The sequence below is a fragment of the Citrus sinensis genome, chromosome 8 (genome assembly GCF_022201045.2).
Source record: "Citrus sinensis cultivar Valencia sweet orange chromosome 8, DVS_A1.0, whole genome shotgun sequence".
Taxonomy (NCBI): Eukaryota; Viridiplantae; Streptophyta; class Magnoliopsida; order Sapindales; family Rutaceae; genus Citrus; species Citrus sinensis.
The window spans coordinates 10,222,687-10,244,022 of record NC_068563.1 but is presented as its reverse complement, the minus strand read 5'-3'; the positions used below and the strand labels follow the sequence as shown (position 1 = coordinate 10,244,022).

The following is a 21,336-nucleotide window of genomic DNA, read 5'->3' as shown; positions in this document are numbered from 1 at the left end:
GTCACATATATCAATATAGTTACATAACATAGATCAATTGTGGATGCATAGCATGGAAATTACATGCAATGTGATCTAAACATGTCTATTCCCAACTGGTCCTAATTCACTTTATTGAGATCTAAACTTAAGTTAGTCCAACAGAGTGTAAGGAACCGACATACTGTATTTCTGCAGAAAATAATCTAAATAATATAATCAAAAATCTAAAAGTCGCACTTAGTAATGATACAAACTCCCACTAAATCTGAATATCTTCAAGTAAAATCACACCCATACGAGCAGTGTGCTCATGAAAGACTTTAGGTGGTAATCCTTTAGTGAGCGGATCCGCTATCATGGAGTTTGTCCCAATGTGCTCTATAGATATTTGTCCACTCTGTACTCTTTCCTTCACAACAAGGAACTTGATGTCAATGTGTTTAGACTTTGTAGAGCTCCTGTTGTTGTTGGAATATAAAACTGATGACTTATTGTCACAAAATATCTTGAGCGGTTGTTCTAGACCCTCTAAAATGCGCAGCCCAGTGACAAAATTACGCAACCATATGCCTTGATTAGACGCCTCATAACATGCTACAAACTCTGCTGCCATAGTCGATGAAGCTACAAGTGTCTGCTTGGCAGATCTCCAAGAAATTGCTCCACCAGCTAACATGTAAATATAGCCTGATGTGGATCTTCGGCTATCTTGGCATCTAGCAAAATCAGAGTCGGAATACCCAATGATCTCTAACTGATTCGACCTCCTATATGTGAGCATGTACTCTTTTGTTCTCTGTAAGTACCTCATAACCCGTTTGGCTGCTATCCAATGATCCATCCCGGGATTGCTCAAATATCTGCCCAACATGCCAACTATGAACGCAATATCTGGACGTGTACATACTTGAGCATACATAAGACTCCCTATAGCTGAAGAATAAGGAATCTTCTCCATTTCCTGGATTTCAAGATTGGTCTTAGGGCATTGACTAAGGCTGAATTTATCTCCTTTGGCGACAGGGGTGTCACCTGGTTTACTATTTTTGCATGCCAAACTTCTTTAAAACTTTATCGATACAGTTCCTTTGTGACAATCCCAGAATACCCCGAGAACGATCCCGATGTATCTCGATTCCTAAAACAAAGGAGGCATCACCAAGATCTTTCATTTCAAAATGATTTGATAGAAAACTCTTGGTGTCGTGCAATATGTCTATATCATTTGTGGCAAGCAATATGTCATCAACATATAAAACCAAGAATATATGTTTACTCCCACTGAACTTGTGATACACACATTCATCAATAACATTTGCCTCGAAACCATATGAGATAATTATTTGATGAAACTTAAAGTACCATTGACGAAAAGCTTGTTTGAGCCCATAGATGGATTTGGTTAGCTTACAAACCATTTTCTTTGGGTCTCCCAACACAAAGTTTTCTGATTGTACCATATAAATTGTTTCCTCAATGTCACCATTAAGGAAAGCAGTCTTAATATCCATCTGATGTAACTCAAGATCAAAATGTGCAACAAGTGACATAATTGTCCTAAAAGAGTCTTTCGTAGAAACTGGAGAGAAAGTCTCTTTATAGTCAATTCCTTCCTTTTGAGTAAAGCCTTTAGCTACCAGACATGCTTTATACCTTTCCACATTACCTTTTGAATCCCTTTTGGTTTTAAATATCCATTTACAACCAATGGGCTTTGCACCAGAAGGTAACGAGATGAGTTCCCAAACTTTATTGTCTTGCATTGACTTGTACTCTTCATTCATGGCTTCGATCCATTTATGAGAATTAGAGCTTTGCATGGCTTGATGAAAGTTAATTGGGTCATCTTCCATCACTCCAGTTTCATCCTCATGTTCCTGAAGAAATACTATATAATCATCCGTAATAGCATTTCTCCTTTCTCTTGTGGATCGTCTTAATTGCACAGGCTCTTGAGGTTGTTGAGTTTGTTCCTCAGGAACAATCATTTCATGTTGATGTTGAGGTTGAACAATATTGTCAGATGGTTGAGGATCTGAATTTACTTCATGATCAATGACAGGTATTAAAACTTGTACATTGTCAAAAGCAACAGTGGATCCCTCTTCATCTTCAAAGACAATGTTTCTTACTGGATTTCTCCCCCCAAACTCAACATCCTCAAAGAATGTAGCAGTTCCCGTCTCAAAAATTGACCTTGTATTGGGATCATAAAACTTAAAACCCCTTGATCGCTCTGCATAGCCAACAAAGTAGCTGCTTACAGTTTTAGAATCGAATGTCCTGTCATGAGGTCTATAAGGCCTCGCCTCAGCTGGACAGCCCCAAATATGTAAATGGTTTAGACTAGGCTTGCGACCCGTCCAAAGCTCATAAGGTGTTTTAGCAGCCATTTTAGTTGGCACTCGATTTAGGATATAAGCTGCTGTTTTTAGTGCTTCACCCCAGAGTGATTCTGGTAAAGTAGAATGACTGATCATACTTCTTACCATATCCTTAAGAGTGCGGTTTCGTCTCTCAGATACACCATTCATGTTAGGCGATCCTGGCATAGTATATTGAGGGACAATTCCACATTCCGCTAAGTATTTAGCAAACGGTCCTGAACGTTGTTCACCATCATATCTACCGTAGTATTCACCACCACGGTCAGACCTGACATTTTTAATCCTTTTGTTGAGTTGTAACTCAACTTCGGCTTTAAACGTTTTGAACACATCCAAAGACTGTGATTTTTCATGAATCAAGAATATATAGCCATATCTCGAATAGTCGTCTATGAAGGTAATGAAATATTATTGACCATTCCAAGTAGCTATAGGGAATGGTCCACAGATATCTGTATGAATTAATTCTAAGACGGCTGATGTTTTGTAGGCTCCTAATTTCTTACTTTTGGTTTGTTTTCCCTTGATACACTCAATACAAACATTAAGGTCTGTAAAATCAAGAGATCTTAAAATCTCATCAGACACTAATCGCTCAAGTCGAGCTTTAGAGATGTGACCTAAGTGTTTGTGCCATAATGAGGCTGAATTTTCTTTTTCTAATTTACGCTTTATACCTCTGGAACTAAAATGCAGGTTTTCATTATAACGTGAAACAGTGTCTAGCAAATATAGATTGTCATAAGCATTAAGTAAACCGGTTCCAATAACATTAGAATTGATAGATAAACTAAATTGTCTGTTTACAAATGAACAAGAATAACCAGATTTGTCCAAAACAGAAACTGAAATCAAATTCCGTCTAAAAGACGGAACAACAAAAGTATCTAACAAATCCAAATAACAACCAGTTTTCATAAGTAATCTAAAATGCCCAATTGCTTCAACTTCTACCGTCTTGCCATCTCCTACATAAATGCATCTTTCAGCATCACTTGGCGGCCGGTAGCTCAGGCAACCCTACAATGAAACACAAATGTGAGTAGTAGCACCCGAATCTATCCACCATGTGTTTCTTGGTACTGAAGCTAAATTAGTTTCAGAACAAACCAAAGTAAGAAATGTACCTTTCTTTACGCGCCATGCGTGATATTTTTGACATTCCTTCTTCACATGTCCAGGCTTGTCGTAGAAGAAACAGCCATGCTCGGCCTTTGGTTTGTTTGGCTCTGGACCCTTACAAGCAGCAGCTTCACCTTTTTTCGTCCTTTTGCCCTTATGTTTAGAAGTGCTTACCATATGTGCATATTCGGATTTCTCTTGCTTCATTCTCTCTTCTTCTTGCACACAAAAGGAAATCAGTTCATTGAGATTCCATTTTTCTTTCTGACAATTGTAACTGACTTTCAACTGATTAAATTGTGTTGGGAGAGAGATAAAGACCAAATGCACAACCAAATCATCATATAGGTCGAGCCCTAATGCCTTAAGCTTAGAAGCAAGATGAGACATCTCCATGATGTACTCCCGAACGTTTCCCTTGCCTTTATACTTCATTGAAATCAAGCTTGCTAAATGCGTACTTGTTTCAGCCTTATCGTTTTTTGTAAAACGTTTCTGAATTTCGGTAAGAAACTCACTAGCACTTGTAACCTCATCAGTTGTAGCACTCCTAAATACTTCTGGAATACTGCGCTTCATGATCATAAGACTTATCCTGTTAGATCGATCCCACTTCTCATAGTATAACACATCCTCAGATGTACTATCATCAGTGAGTTCGTCCGGCTTAGGGTGTCTGAATGATAAGTCTAGATCCATGCATCCTAAGAGAATCATAATATTCTCTTTCCAGTCCTTAAAATTAGTCCCATTTAGAACCGGGACACTATTCATGTTTGCAGATATAGAAGTAGCAGACAGAAAAGCTGAATAGAGAAAAAAAAATAATGCTCACATTAAATAACTCAAGTAATAATCTTTAAAAATTAAAAAAAAATTATAACATTTCAAGATACCTAGCACAACATTAGTAACAAGTCTTTGGACTATAATACTAATTGTAAATGGTACTCTTGTTGCAATGATCAAATTTTGACAATAAATTATGTCAAGTAATGAACCAATCTTTGGATTAGTAAATTACTCACATTAAGTTATCTTAATAATCGTCACAAATTTACCATCACAAGTGTGTGTGTGTAATTAGGCCAAATATTAACCTTCCTTTGGGTCGATTAACATTCGCAGGAATTACACAAACACAAACATCTAACACTTCAAATAAACTACTCTACACAAGAGATATCACTTTGGTGACTTCTTGTTTTAATTAGCATATCATCAATGTTAGACCAATAATAAACTTATGTTATAAAACCATAACCGAAATAATTGATAAAACCGAAACCGAAACGTGGTCTAACCACAACAATTACAAAATTTTAAGCAAAATGATATTAATAACTCAATAATCTAATCATGGATGTGGCTCTGATACCACTTGTTGTCCTCTTAATCTTCATAACATCCATATTAAATTACTGAGAAATACGAAAGCGGAAGCGTACCTGAATCCATGGTGATTCGTAGTGGTTCTTGAGTGTAGGAGATGGACTTCCAATCTTCTCTTTTTCTTGAGTTTAGAATTTTCTTTGAGAGGATTAGAGAATTACAAAAGATTATTATTCGAGAGATTGGGGACCATAACCCATTTTTATATAAATATCGTGACTATTAGTTTTCTTTTAGAAAACCCAACAGTCACGTATTTATGATAATAATCACTTCAGCCCCTCATTAAAGTGATGATTAAATTCTGGTATCTATGCATTTAATCCACAATAATTATACCCTTAACCATTTAATGAACTTCAATTAGATCACTTAATTCTTGGCTTATTAAATAATAGCACACACATTTTATTTATTTCATGTGTGGCCCCAAATATATTAGATTAATATAAAATTAATCTAACATATAGACCATCAAACCCTATTGAATCAAGGTAAAAATGATATTTTAAAATATTAAAAAAAATATATATAAATAACTATAGCACAAAACCAACACTTAAGTAATTTTCCCCATCTGACTATCGTACCTAAGCTCTATCGCTATCTTGCCTTTATCCTCCTCTTTCTCTTTCGTTTTTCTGTTCTCTGTCTCTTCTATTTTTCCTTGTCTATTTACAAATAATATTCAATTAATTCAAATAGATAATGAAAAGCTAAAACTCTGTTTCCTTTTTTTTTCCATTTTCCCCAAATTGAAAAATGAATCGATACCCGAATTGTTTGGCATAAAAGGGGCTTTTTCTTCACCTAAACCTCTAGTGCCTCTATTGGGCAAGCAAGTAAAAACCATCAACAAGGGGTGAAGTGGCACCATTAGTTGTGTATTCAAGTAATCCCGTTTTCCCTCACAAGCTAAGTCCTGAGAAAGAACTGTAGAGGAGGTTGTTAGCTGGTAATGGCTTAATATTTATTTTTTGTCAATTTAATTAATGGTGAAGTGGCACCATGAGTTCCATTTCTTCTTTTATTTTCTTTAATTGTAATTTGAATTTATTTTATCTTATTTTTCTATATTTTCACTCACCTGCAGTCCGAAAGTACAAGAATTTTAAGGGCCTGTTTGGGATTGTTTTTGGGAGGTTTAAAAGTGATTTCGAAAATCTAAAAGCTAATTTTAGTGTTTGGTAAAAAAAAATCAAAATCACTTTTGTCAAAATCGGCCGCTCCTATAGCTGATTTTGAAAAGCAGGGAAGGAGTAGCTTTTAGATTCTAATTTTAAGAATAAATTTTATCCTTTAATACAATTCCATAAATATCCTCAAAATTATAACCAAAACCCAAGATTATCCTTATTCAAATTGGAAACTAAATCATTATTTTAATATATTTTTATTATAATTCATTAATATCAATTTGTTAGTCGAATTATTATTAAATTTGTTTCACTATATTATAAATTTAAATGTAATTATCCGCCGACCACCTATTTTTCTAGCTTTTTTTAAAAATACGTAATTGTTTTTTTGCAACACTCCACCTAAAGTTAACTTTTTTTCACTGGTCCACTCCCATTACAACACTGTTAGAACTTTGCTAACATCATAAGGGTAAAATTGTCATTTCACAACAACATTATTTGAAGATGGAAGTGGACAAGTGCAAGACAATATAACTTCAAGTGGAGTTCAGCAAAAAAAAAAAATTAAGAATAGTGTAATTTTCAAAAAATGTGGTCGGTAGATAATTGCCATTATATGTTTGGGGATAAAAAAAATCATTTATACAATTTTCTATTAGTTCTCTTAACAGTTTGAAGACGGAAGTAGATAGGTGCAAAATAATATAACTTCGAGTGGAGTTCAGTAAAAAAAAATTAAGAATTGTGTATTTTTTAAAAAGGGCGAAAAAATAGGTGGTCGGTCGATAATTGTCCTAAATTTAATTATCAATTGTTTTAAGATAAAAAAAATAAAAAAATGAAATCAATATATTATAAATTTTATTTTTAGTAAAAATTGTTATAATGCACAATTAAAAATATTATATGTACATGTTTTTATATGTATAAGTAAATTTTATTCTACATTATTTACATTTTAGTCATTTTTTTCTATCAGTAGTTTAATAGTAAAATTTATCAAATGTCCATAACTGCTTTTAAAATTCACAGTACTTCTAAAACCAAAATTGACAAAATACTTAACTGATTATTTTCACAGCTAATTATTTCTACAGTATGGTTAACAACAATTATTTTAAAAACTACAGCATTCCTAAACTGGCTCTAAATGGTGCCTTACTTAAACTCGAAAAACTCACCATTGCGACTATGTAATCTTTCGTTGTTAGCTAATTAATGGTCTTTCTTCCACAGTTGAGGTTAGTTTAAAAGCGTCGATCTGATTTATTGTCATTGTTATTTAAAATGAAGAAAGTGCATTTTTTTAGTCTAAAATAAAATGTCAGCACTCTATTTACTAAATTTGATTAATAAATTAGTTGATTTTGAATGTATTAAAATATGAATTTTCATTTTAGTTTTTGTCCTTTTGATTAGGAGATGATTGTTTTGGTATTATATTGACTTAATGACTGTGCTTTTAATAATTACGAACTATTTACCTCTTTGTTTCATGTAAAGATAGGCAAATTATGTTATAGAATCCAACATGTTTATCTATTTTGTTTTGGTTGGAAGATTTGAAATAGAGATAATGATGCAGTAGAAGTTTAATGTTCAAAATATTCCATTGATTCTAGAGAATACTGGAATAAAAAGATAAACTAAATCCACGTTGATTCAAAAAAATACTGCGATTTTAGGGGTTAAGACTTGTTATTCTGCAGAATACCGAGAATTAACTAACTTAAATACTCACACAGAGATTTGAAAATTGAAAATATTATTGAACTCGAATATGCCTTTAAAGGCTACGAGAATGAGCTTTTTATATTAGTGGTAATTATTCTAAATCATGAAGTAAAAGGAAAATAAAATTCTAAATTCGAAAGGAAAATAAAAGGCCTAAACCTTAATTAATAAGGAAACTAATCCTAGTATAATACGGATTCCTAATCTGCATCAGACGATGACCATGATAAGAGTTAACTAAGGTCGTGCTTGTTTGAGTGTTTTGAGATTGTATATAGTTCATGATCTATCTTCAATTCAAGAAGGAAATGCTTATTTTAAGTTAGTTTTGCTTGTCTTATAAGGTGTCCACTATCCAATAAGTTCTTAAACATTAGTGTGTATGTTCAGCTTAGCTATGGTTGACATGTTATGATAAGAAAGTTAAATTCCCCACCAAAGTATGAATGCCATGCCAGCAAATAAGAAATAATGGCAATGTTGCAGAGCTTGACTTGTGGGGAAGCTTTTTTGAAAACTAAGTTCAATTGATTCCTTGTATATGTGCTTTTATAGCAGGCATTAAACGCAGCCGAAGCCCAAAGATACGGTCCGTGGTAATCAGTAGGGGTGGGCAAAATCGGACTTGGATCGAATTCGGGTCCATCCAATCGGATTTCGGATTATTCAGATTGCTAAAAAAGTCATTCGAATGCAATTCGAACTTAAATCCGATCCGAATAAGTTCGGATAATATTCGGATAAGATGAATAGTTCGGATTGAATTCGGATTCAAATCAGTCATATACGTTCCAATAAATCTGATGAATTCATCTCACTTTCAAGTTGCAGTATAAAATTAAAATCACACAAATAAAAAACAAATGCAGCAAGCCAACAAATGGAAAAAAGAAAGAAAGAAAATTCATTTTAACATGAATGATTTAGTTAAGATCTTCAGTAACAATTGCATCCCAAAAGCAAGAAAGCTAAATCAAATAGGCAACTTTACAATTATCAAATGAAAAAAAAAAAGCAAGTAGAATGCTGGCAAATCAAAAGCAGATTCATAAGTAATTCAAAAAACCCAAACCCGTGCAAGTTTTTCAAAGTCAAAGACCCAAACAAAATCATAACCTCTGCACCTCACAAGCTTTATGGATCTGACTCCATTCAAAATTGCAATGGATGCAGCGGCTGGGTTTGAGACTTTAGTCTGCGTGTGACTTCGGCTGGTAGCATGGCAACGTATGGCTAACGGGCTCAGCGGCTGCTGGTTGCAATTTCGTCGGCGTGCATCTGGGGAGTCAACGCTTGACAACTAGTTGCATTCTTCTCAAAGAGATACGCTGGATTTGTGGATGTCTAGATGATGCGGCAGCTTCTTTGATTCTTTTATATCTAATGTGGGATTTTAAGGCATTTGGGGCGTTCTTTTAATTTTAATTTTTTATTTATATTTAATTTATTTATTTTTTAATTGCAAGTGCAATCCGATCGGATTGACCCGAATCCGATCCAAGGCAAATCAAATCCGATCGAATTATAAAATTCTTATCTAATCGGATTTGGCTCTAAATCCAAATCCGATCCGAATAAGAATAAATCGGATCGGATCGGATTGATGCGAATCCGATCCGATGCCCAATCCTAGTAATCAGGTTAAGTTGGTACTTTACAATTTCGCCATCCCATAGAGGTACGAGACTATTAGATATTACTAATGTTTTAAGATTATGATCTGTCTGTGGTCCTTCACTTTGATCGTTAACACGACTTACTATTTGAATGAAGCCAGAGAAAAAAAATTAACTCAAGCATTAAATGTGAAATTATATACCTAACCTGCCATAATTTCTCGTTTTAGTTTCATAATTGTTATTATTATTCTTTTCTACAAATACGCACTTTGCCAATAATAATTGTAAAGTTAATTTATTAACTCTTTACATAACCATGTCCAGTCCATATCAACTTATATGATGATTAAAAAATAAGAAGACATTTTTTATCTTTAAGTCTTAATTTTTATTAGTTACTTCACTTATGAATTAGTGTAACTATTTAAAAAGTCATTAGGGCCTATCTTTCTCGTTTGTATGTATGTGTGTGTTTATATGGGTGAATTTCATCGTACCCCTTATTAGATTGACATATTTTAATTTATCCTCCAAAAGTATGAAAACTTTGATTTACTCCCTAAATATCGTTATTTTTAGTAGTTAACTGATGTGTACTTAGAAAAATATGAGAGTACCCCTAACCCTAACTAAATAGCAGTTTTGTAAGGTAACAAGGATAATTTGATTTCACCCCTTAAGTCTGAATATTTCAAGTTGGATGATAAAAATAAATTTATTAATGAAAATCTCCATAAAAAAATAGTAAAAGACCTTTAAAAATTAAATTAATTTTTACTTATATTTTAATTTATAAAACAAATATGATAATCATAAATTTTATTTACAATATCACCACAAAAAAAAAAAAATTTAACACAGAATAAAAAAAAAGTGACAAACACCCAACAAAAGATACACAGTCGCCATTTGCCCACAAAATCCAAAAGCCAAAAATAAAGAAAAATGAAATGTTAGAAAAAGAGAACAATATCAAGACAACACACCTTCTCAAGCACAACACAATCCCAATCCAAATACAATAACTCATCGATATAATAATGCACTATTCGACTCTGTCAGCACTGGCGTCCACTACTCCACCGTCAATTTCCGTCCCAAGGGACCAAACCAAAGCCACACACTCTGTTTTAATCACCACCTTATTCTTCTTCCTCCTCTTCCTTGTCTCTTTCTACTCCATGATATCCTCCTCTCCTCGCACGACCGATGCACAGACCCAACCCAACCGGTTCCTCTTCCCGACTGCCCCGTGTTCCCCACTAAGATCCCCTCCCACCTGGTCCTCCCTCTCCCGCTTACCTTATCTTCGATTCAACGGGTGACGTTACCCGGATTGTCCGGTTGCTGCAAAATATTTATCACTCGAAGAAGAGAGAAAATATTTTCTCCTTTTTTTTCATAATTTTCGATATTTTGGTCTTTTGATTGTGTTATAGTCTTTAATTTGATTGTGATAATGTTGATTGATGCAAAGAATTAAGATAAAGCGCCAAAGATGAAACAAAGGGAAAAAAAAAAAAAAAGGAGTGCAAGACGAAGAAATAAGAAGAAAAGGAAAAATGAAGACGAAGGAAAAAAAAAAGGAATTTAGGAAAAAAAATTGAACTGCAATTTTTAATTTTAATCAAGGATAAATTAGAGTGGATGGCATTGTTGATAATTTACTAGATTTGAAAACCCAAATGCGGAATAAATTTTTTTTTTCAAATAACTCGTTTCAAATTTTAATTTAAAAGATTATAACTTTTCATTTTTAACATTTTAATCATAAATTAAATAAATAAAAATGGTAAATATTATTCTAAGAAAATGATAAATATCATATTTAAATATCATAGATACTTAAATATTTATAAATTATTAATTATTTTACTATTTTATCTCTTAGCTTCATGTTTGAGAAGAAAAACAAACTAAAATGGCTTTAAATAAAAAAGAATTATTGTTAAAAAAATAAATAAGATTAAAATTTATAACAAATGATATTAATAAAAAGGAAACCAATAAAAATTTGGGATTAGGAAAAGGGATTAAGCCTTTGGTCTTTGAATTTCTCTAAATTTTATATTTTTTTAAATTTTTTTAATCCATTGAATTACATTGTAATGGAATGTCAATAAATTTTATGGATTAATTTGTCTTTTAAATACTTTGAAGGGTAAAATAGTATTTTGGATGGTAAAAGTCAACTAATTGATGAATGATTTATATTCTTAAAATATTTAAATTCAAGGTAAGGGTAAAAGTTATTTTTTATTTTTGTTGTGGTGATATTGTAAACAAAATTTGTGATTATCATATTTGTTTTATAAATTAAAATATAAGTAAAAAGTAATTTAACTTTTTAAAGGTCTTTTACTATTTTTTAGGAATTTTTATTAATAAATTTATTTTTGTCATCTAACTTGAAATATGCCAAACCATAATGGGACGAAATAAAATTATCTTTATTAACCCCACAAAACTATTGGTTAGTTAGAATTGAGATTTGGGTGAGGCTATTTGAACTCATTGATTTACTCTTTGAACCCATCATTCAACAAAATTTTTAATTAAGTATTTTATGTATTTTATGGGATATCATAGTTATTTCACAATGAATGAAAGATCAGGTAATAAAACAGACAGCAATTCTGAACTCAGAACAGTCAAAAACCTTTGGAGAAGTATAAAAAGATAAACAACAATGTTCACATGTACGGTACTGTTCACGACACTGTTCACATATATGGTACGATGACGTGGCACTGACCGATGACATAGCAGCATTCGATTGGATGAATGATGTGGCATTGACTGCTTATGTGGCGTTGACTGATGATTTGGCGCTGACCGATGATGTGTCACGATTCTATTGGACAAAAATGATTATGTGGAGTTCACCGGCGACGTGGCAGTATGTAGTGGACCGAAAAACGTGCGTACAATACATGCATATGCACGGAATGATAGCTCTGATGATGTGTTCTATCCAATCAGAAGTTGCCATGTGGCACAATCCTGAGCGTCCAAATTATTTTAATCTGATGGTCATAATTTACTCATTATATCTATAAATAGGGGCTCCCCCCTAATTTGACACCCCTGAACCCATTTTTAAGCTCTATTTTCTGTAATTCCTTCTCTATCCTATATTTTCTACGTATTTTAATAAATTTTCATTTTAACCCTAGTTCAATTATGAGTAGCTAATTTTTTTTTTTTAAACTTGGGTTGAAGGTGAAGTCTCAATATGTTCCGTGGGCTTAATTTGGTAAATTTACTTTCTCTTCCCCTATAATATTTGTGAATGTTTTGACTTTTCATCAACAGATAGTAATAATCTTGTCTAGATATTGCACTGGTATAATCGTCTCCTTAGTGCAAGGTTATTACTATTTGGCACGATAAGCACTTAGTACCATATTTATTCGAGTGAGGTTCAGAATTTAATTAGCACTAATAAGGAATATTAAGCCCATGGTGCATGTTGACTGCGGATCCAAAGACCTAAGCGCTTCATTTTAATAGTTTTCACTTAAATTTATTCTCATCATTCTAATTCAAATTTTAGGATATTTTAAATTACTTTCACCACAAATCCAACCACCCACTTAGAAAATTAACTCTATACGCAATTAAAATCCACCTCCTCGTGTGATCGACACTTACCACTATTGATCTATTCTACAATAGAGTCATACACTTGTGAGTTCAATAAAATTTGCACAATAAGTTTTTGACGTCGTTGCCAGGGAGGTAAGTTATTTTAATTCGTAGAATTAATTTTTGTAAATAATTTTCTTTTTTAGTTGTTTTCTTGTAATTGTTTTCTTATTTAAAAAAAAAGGAGAAAGTGAATCTGCATTTTAATGTAAATATTTCCTTTCTTTTTCTCTTCTTTAAATTTTTATAATTTAATTTCCATGTTATTTTTCTTTGTAATTTTTCATTTATCTTGTTAATTTGGCCGGTTCAACCGCCTACTAATTTATTTTAATTTTAGTTAATTTATTTGACGTATTTTTTTTATATAACACTTGAGTATGTTTTCATAGTAAGGTTGTAAGAGCGTGATAAGGTTATTTTCGTAATTTCTCATTCTTCTTTATTTTTATTAGTTTTGTTCTCTTTTTTTTGTGTTCTTTGCATGCATGGTCGAAGGTCACAATTTCCTAATCTTGAGCCTATAGACTTTGAACTGGAAAAATACTTCGCACACACAAACAAGTTGCAATTAAAGATAAAATTGAAATGGATTTGCAACAACAACAACCACCACTACGGGAGAGGCCATTTAAGGACTACTTCAGTCCCTTAGCTAACTTGAGGACATCATGCATAAGATACCCAAATGTAGCTGTTAGGAGTTTTAAGTTAAAACCCAGTGTACTAAATTATCTCCTAACATTCTATGGCCTAGAAAATGAAGACTCATATAATCATCTGAATGATTTTCATGATGTTTGTCAAACTTTTAAATATGAGAATTTTTCAGATGATGAATCATGGGAACAAATGGTAACAAAATTTTTGAATAAATACTTCCTAGTGCATAAAATCAATGCTATTCACTGGGAAATTTCAGAGTTTACCCAGAGAGAAGATGAGCAGTGTTTTGAAGCATGAGAGCGATTCAATGGGCTATTCTTGAAGTATCCACATCATGGGTACGAGAAATGACACCGATGCCAATAATTTTTGGAGAGATTATTGCCGCATGTGCAAGAATGGCTAATGACAACAAGTGGATGAGAGCTAATGTCAAAAAGTGCATCAGAAATTTCAAATTTCTTCCAGGGACAAGCGAATAATTCCCAACAACGGAGTCTACTTAGGAACATTGGCGAGTCAAGTTTAGAAATTAAATAAGTTAAAGAGATGGTTGAAGGTCTTTCCCGACCAATAGCATCATTAACGACTGCTAAATCAAGAGAGCCACATGACCATGACTTATACCCACATCAAGCCAATGCCATAGGTGTAATGAGAAAGCCATCAAACTACAACCCTTACTCCAACACATATAATCCTGGATGGAGAGACCATCCAAATTTTTCATGGTCTCACAGGTCCCAACAAAATGGACCAGCAACTCTAGCTCCACCAATATAACAAATTCCTCAAGTTCCTCAAGCCTTTTAGCCACAATTTAGACCATACAATCAGAACCCGAACTACTCTCAACCCAGACCATGAGAGGATGCATTATACAATTTCAAGATTCTTACTCACTCTACAATCGAGCAATAAAACCACATCATTGATGAACTACGAAATGAGATGAGAAGTAGACTTCAACTCACAAACCCAATCAGATTCAAACCTCAAAAAGATAGTGGAACAACTTGCCTTTTCAGTTCAAACATTGGCAATAACTGTTGAGAAAGACAAATTTCTAAGTCAACCAGTGCCTAATCCTAAAGGAGTGTATGAAGCAAATACCAGTTCACCTCAACAGCATGGAGAGTCAAAGCCATTATAACCTTGCTAAAAGAAAAAGAAGTCGACAACAAAGTGGAGATGCCAGTGATAAAAACAACTCAAATTGTACTTGTAAATGTTAAGGACTCATCATCAGAGGAGAAAGAAGAAACCAACCCACGAGAATATGTTCCAAAAGCTCCATTTCCCCAGTGGTTAGCTCAAGGAAAGAAGAGAAAATTCACAGGTGAGAATTTTGAAATCTTTAAACAGGTAAGTGTTAATCCCTTTGCTTGATACTATAAAAAAAGTGTCATCTTATGCTAAGTTTTTTAAGGACCTTTGTACTAAAAAGAAGGTTTTTAACAGAAAACGTTAGCTTTATACTCCATCACAAAATTCCTCTAAAATACAAAGACTCAGGCTCCCCTACTATCTCATGCATATAGGGAACCACACAATTGAGAAAAATTTGTTGGACTTAGGAGCTAGTGTAAATTTGTTGCTTACTCAGTATTTGTGAAACTTAGACTAGAAGAATTACACCCAACTCCAGTGGTGTTACAGCTTGTAGATCGATCCATGAAAATACCGTGTGGTATTGTGGACATTCTTATCCAAGTGGATAAGTTTTATTTTCCTGTCAATTTCATTATAATTGACACTCAACCGGTACAGGATTCAATGAAGCACATCTCCATTACCTTAGGCCGACCTTTCTTGGCAATTGTCGATGCTCATATTCAATGCAGGACTGGAAATATGTAGTTGTCCTTTGACAATATGATAATAGAGCTAAATATTTTCAACATTTCCAAACAACCTCACAATGCAGATGATGGAATTATTGATGTGGATTTAATAGAATAATTAGTTGATAATACTTTTCTTTCAAATCTTAATGATGACCCTTTACAAACATGTTTAACTTAGTTTAGTTTGGATTTTGATATTGACAGATCAGTCGATGAGATGAATGCTTTACTTGATTCAACACCATCCATAAACACTAATAAATGGAAGTCAATAGTTGAACAATTAGCACCATCAGAGAAGAAACTCATCCCATCATCAAAATCACCTCCAAAACTTGATCTCAAACCATTACCCAACACTTTGGAATATGCATTCTTGGGAGAAGAAAACACTCTGCCAGTAATCATTTCATCATCCCTAAATGACAAACAAAAAGGTAAGTTGTTAGAAGTTTTAAAAGAGCACAAAGAAGTATTAGGATGGACCATAGCCGACATAAAAAGGTATAAACCCAATAGACTGAAATATAAGTGTGCAACCCAAGAGGGGGGTGAATTGGAAATTTAAAAAATTATCCTAGCAAATCCACACAAGCAGCAATCTAATGTCTTAATAAAAATTGAAAGCAATAAGTTCAATAAAACCACAATAACTAATGAGTAAGAGAGAAGAGAAACAAACACACGAATTTTTACGTGGTTCGGCAATCCCCGCCTACGTCCACGCCTCCAAGTAATCCAAGCTTGAGGATTTCACTATCCAAGCCTTTCCAAGGCTTCAACCATTTACAATTGACTTCAAGGTGTCAATGAACCTTTACAACAAAGAGATTGTCTCCCAATCTCTTCACTCAAGTGTCTTACACACTCAAACGCTTACAATTAAGATGAGGAAATGAAAGTTACAATAAAACTCACTCAATGAGTAGATATTCAAAAATGAAGAACAAGGAATGATTCAATGTTTTTGTGTTTTGCAAGTTGAAGGCTCAAGATATCTCATGTGCTTTTTGTTTATGCTTGTTGGAGAGCTTAAAAATGAGTTGGATTTGAGTTCTTATAGTTTGAGCTCAAAAACTAGCTGTTATGCACATTTTGGTTGTAACCGGCTTGCCGTTTATGGACATCCGGTTAGTCGCTTAATGTTACTGTTACAGTCATAATTTTGAATTTTTGAACATTCGGTATGCCGCTTGTAAAATCCGGTAAGCCGTTTAAGTTCCAGAAATATTCTACCCGAATCCGGTCTACTGTTTGTCAGGATCCGGTTAGTCGCTTGCTACAGTAACTGCTACAGTGAAATATTTTTCAAATTTATAGTTTGACCCCAAAATTTTATAAAACTATATTATGACCCAAAATGTTATGAAAGCATTCAAATAGGTCCAATTTCATAATTTTTAAATTATGCTTTGTCAATCCCAAAACTTTCTAAAATTATGATTTCACCCAAACTATGTGAAATTATAGAATGACCTAAAATATTTAAATAATTTCAAATAGGTCCAAATATGAAATTTTAAAACAATATCAAAGGTTTTAAAATACTTTCATCTTAGTCCAAAATACTTTAATTCCATAACATTATTTTCTTATTGTAAAAACACAATTCATAAATCTTTGTTTAATCAACACATGTGGTTTGTTATCATCAAAATCAATATCTATAGCCATATAGGCTAACAATCTCCCCCTTTTTGATGATGACAAAATACATTATAAAAATTTAATTTAGTTATGAAAAACTCCCTCTTAATCAATGCAAGGTTAAAAAATTGATTTAAAAATTATTTAAAAACAGACTCCCTCTGCATACATGCATACTCCCCCTGGATACATGCATATTTTTATAACACTTTTTATAACACATATTAAATTATTCTCCCCCTTCATCATAAAAAAGAATAAAAGAATAAAAGAATAAGAGCTCCCCCTATCAATCATCAAAATCGCAATATAAGCACATTAGTTCCAAAATATCCCTAATCCGTAACAAACAATCAAAACAATCCATATCATCCAAAACAAATACATAATCCAAAAGCATAATAACCATCCATATAGTCGAAAATAAAAGAACATAATGCAGTAAATGAAATGTAGGTGTGTCCAAATACAAGCATAAGAGACTATGGAGGTGGTGAGGATGGTGGTGAAGGAGGTGGATGTTGTGCAAATTTTAATGTACTCGCAAGCGCACGAATCTATTGTAGTATAGATCTATGGTGACGAGTGTCGATCCCACGAGGAGGTGGATTTTAATTGTGTAGAATTAATTTTGTAAATGGGTTGTTGGATTTATGGTGGAAATGATTTGGTATATGCTAAAACTTAAATTAAAATGGCGAGAATAAATTCTAACCAAAAACTTGTTGTGCAAATTTTAATGTACTCGCAAGTGCACGAATCTATTGTAGTATAGATCTATGGTGACGAGTGTCGATCCCACGAGGAGGTGGATTTTAATTGTGTAGAATTAATTTTGTAAATGGGTTGTTGGATTTATGGTGGAAATGATTTGGTATATGCTAAAACTTAAATTAAAATGGCGAGAATAAATTCTAAAATTGGAATTGCAATGGCGAGAATAAATTGAAGATAATTCTATTGAAATGACGTACTTGGGTATCTGGATCCGTATCAACATGCATCATGGGCTAAATAATCCGTATTAATGCCAATTAAATCATGAGGGGGGAATCCACACCTCATGAACCACGCTCTAATCAATATGGTGCTAAGGGCTTATCGTGCCAAATAATAATAACCTTATACTAGAGAGCCGGTGTAACCAAGGCGGTACTAGACAAGATTAGTATTATTTGTCGACGAGAAGTCAAAACATCCACAAAAACTAGAGGGGAAGAGAAAGTAAATTTACCAAATTAAGCCCATGACACATGTTGAGACTTCACCTTCAACCCAAGCTTGAAAGAAAATTAGCCACTCATAGTTGAACTAGGGGCAAAATGGGAATTTATTAAAATACGAAGAAAATACAAGATGGAGAGGGAATTACAGAAAATGGATCCCAAAAATGGATTCAGAGATATCAAATTAGGGGGGGGAGGCCCCCTTTTTATAGATACATGGAGTAAATCATGGCCATCGGATTAAAAACAGTTTGGACGCTTAGGATTGCGCCACGTCATCAGTCAACAGTCCACGGTTTGACCACGCGGATGAACAGTAACACGGTTTGACCCGACTTTGAACAGTAACGCGGTTTGACCCGGATGAACAGTAACGCGGTTTGGTTGAAAATAATCCTGTGTGATGCATGCACCGTACACGAGATTTTTCGTCCACTGATATGCTGCCACGTCACCATCAACAGTACATAAGAATTTTAGCCCAACAGGATCGTGACACCTCATCAGTCAATGCCACGTCATCGATCCGTCTATGTGAACAGTGTCGTGAACAGTAACGTAGACAGTACCGTATACGTGAATAGTACCGTACATGTGAATAGTGCCATTTTTCCTTTTATGCTCCTCCTAAGGTTTTCGACCGTCCTGAGTTCAAAAGTGATGTCCGTTTTGCCGTCTGATCTCTCCTTTATTGTGAAATGACTATAATGCCCCTAAAATACATAAAATACTTAATTAAAATAAAACACATGTAATTAAATCACAAGAAGGTTAAATATATAAAAGTAAGGGTTGTTAGTAAGACTTAAAATGTAAAATGACGGTTTTCTCCTTTATAAATATGCATTTTCTAACACTCAACACACCCCCCAACCAGCTTATTGCTAGTCCCTAGCAAATAAAGCGAAAACAAAATTCAAATTCAAAATAATTTTTTTTTTTTGTTTTAATAGAAACACTCGTATTTATTCCATCAGATTAATGATAGCAATCAAATAAAAATATAAGCATTATCTTCAGTCTAAAGCAACATCACACCCACATCAACCATCCACATGAATTAGCCCAGTAGACTTTGTTTTAGCTACTCTCAAGAATGACATGTCAAACCCCAAAATATCACTGGAAGTAGTGACACTCTCACAAATAAATTAATCCCAATAAAAATAGTCACTCCAATGAATGGTAATTGAGAGAGAAAATAATAAAGAAATGATATCACATGCTCTCACCAAGATGAAATAAATATGCCCTCAGCTTAGAAATAATACGATCTTAAGTCAAATAAAATGTTAGTCAACCCACTTTATTTATCTTTTTTTTTTTATGCATCACTACATCTTTTTAGCCCATATAACTAGCTTCTACTTCGGACTATAGTTCCCTAAAATCAAGAAGGACTTTTATTAGGACGTAACGTAGGCTAGAGACATGGTTAACAAAGAAGGGAAATAAGGAAAACAAAGTGTATGTTTGAGAAAAATGCAGAGAATTTTTTTTTTTTTTTTTTGGAAGTTGCAAGGTGGATTTCACCTATTTTTATTCTTTTGAAACAACAACTTTTGTTTTTGTTTTTGTTTTTGTTTTTTTGTTTTTGTTTTTTTTTTTTTTGGCATAACTTCACTGAACAACATAATTATTTACATTTTCTCAAACATAAATAGGTGATGGAACTTATAAGACATCGGGTAATACTCCAAATCGGAGTGGGTCAAGATGATAAGTTGACAAAGAAAATGTTTTTTTTTAAAGGCTCAAAAGGGTTAACTATGGATATTTAATAAAATGGATGGCTAGAAAGGCTCAAACGGATCAAAGATGGCCTTTCCATCGTCTTTTAGGGCTCTGAATAACCTTCCATATCTACTAGTTAGATGGGCCTCCAAATGTAGCAACACACTCTTTTTTCTTTTTCTTTTTTCTTTTTTTTTTATTTTACAATTTTTTTTTTAGGGTTAACTCAAAAGTAATTTAGAGATCGTGTATAAAATAATAAACTGCTAAGCTGTATAAAGAGTGGGCAAAATGGTTATTCTCCAAGAAAAATAATAGGCTCAAAAACTCACTTGGTACTTATTATGACATGTTCATTCCTTCAAGCAACTCATATATGTCTCCGACATCAACATGTAGAGTAGCAAACATAATGTAACATCACTTAAGACCAAAGATAATACAAATACTAAAATTTAAAATTAATCATGTCACCCAATGTTAAAACAAATCACACAAATTTTTTTTTTTTTTTAAACAACATTCTACCCCCCAACCTATTCTAAACATAAAAAAAAAAAAAATATGCATGCAGAAATGTGAAAATGATGTAGAAAAATTAATTTAGAAAAGTTACAAAAATGATAGAAAAGAAAATGATTTTTTTATTATTTTTTTTAAAGAAGATGCGTTTCTAGAGGAACTACACTCCATATTCAGCCATCTTCGACTCAAAAGTTGGAAAATGCATTTTTATAGAGGATAAATTAAAAAGAAGAAAAATAAACATAAACACATAATAAAGAAAAAAGAAAATGTCTTAATTTTTTTTTTTTAATTTTTTTTTAAACGATGAAGATGCGTTTCTAGAGTCACTACACTCCATATTCAGCCATCTTCAACACAAAAAGTTAGCAACAGTTAGTTTCTACAACAAAAAATTAGTAAAAACTTAACCAAAATTTCATAATTGTCGACTATTCCCTCCCCCCAACCAGAACGAAACATTGTCCTCAATGTTTGAAATGAAAGAAGTAGAGTTTAGAAGACATCACCTGGGTGGTGCAACACAGAAGAAAATATTTACAGGCGGAGAGTTAAATCTAATTTGTACTTCTTACTGCTGCTACTGTTACCATCATTATTTGGGCGCTCCAACACAAAGGTCCAGGGGTCTGGCTCCGGTTTATACGCTTGTAACAGATCAAGTA

General features: G+C 33.2%; 1 protein-coding gene and 1 non-coding gene across 2 annotated transcripts; both read right to left on the bottom strand.

Moving 5' to 3' along the window:
- Positions 1 to 241: 241 nt before the first annotated feature.
- On the bottom strand, positions 242 to 940 carry LOC127899293 (secreted RxLR effector protein 161-like). The gene has a single exon (XM_052432641.1). It carries the CDS (start codon positions 938 to 940, stop codon positions 242 to 244), a length of 699 nt encoding a protein of 232 aa, XP_052288601.1.
- Positions 941 to 13,927: 12,987 nt separating this feature from the next.
- On the bottom strand, positions 13,928 to 14,033 carry LOC112499413 (small nucleolar RNA R71). Its single transcript, XR_008051422.1, has one exon. It is a non-coding gene; the product is annotated as a small nucleolar RNA R71 (small nucleolar RNA).
- Positions 14,034 to 21,336: the final 7,303 nt, after the last annotated feature.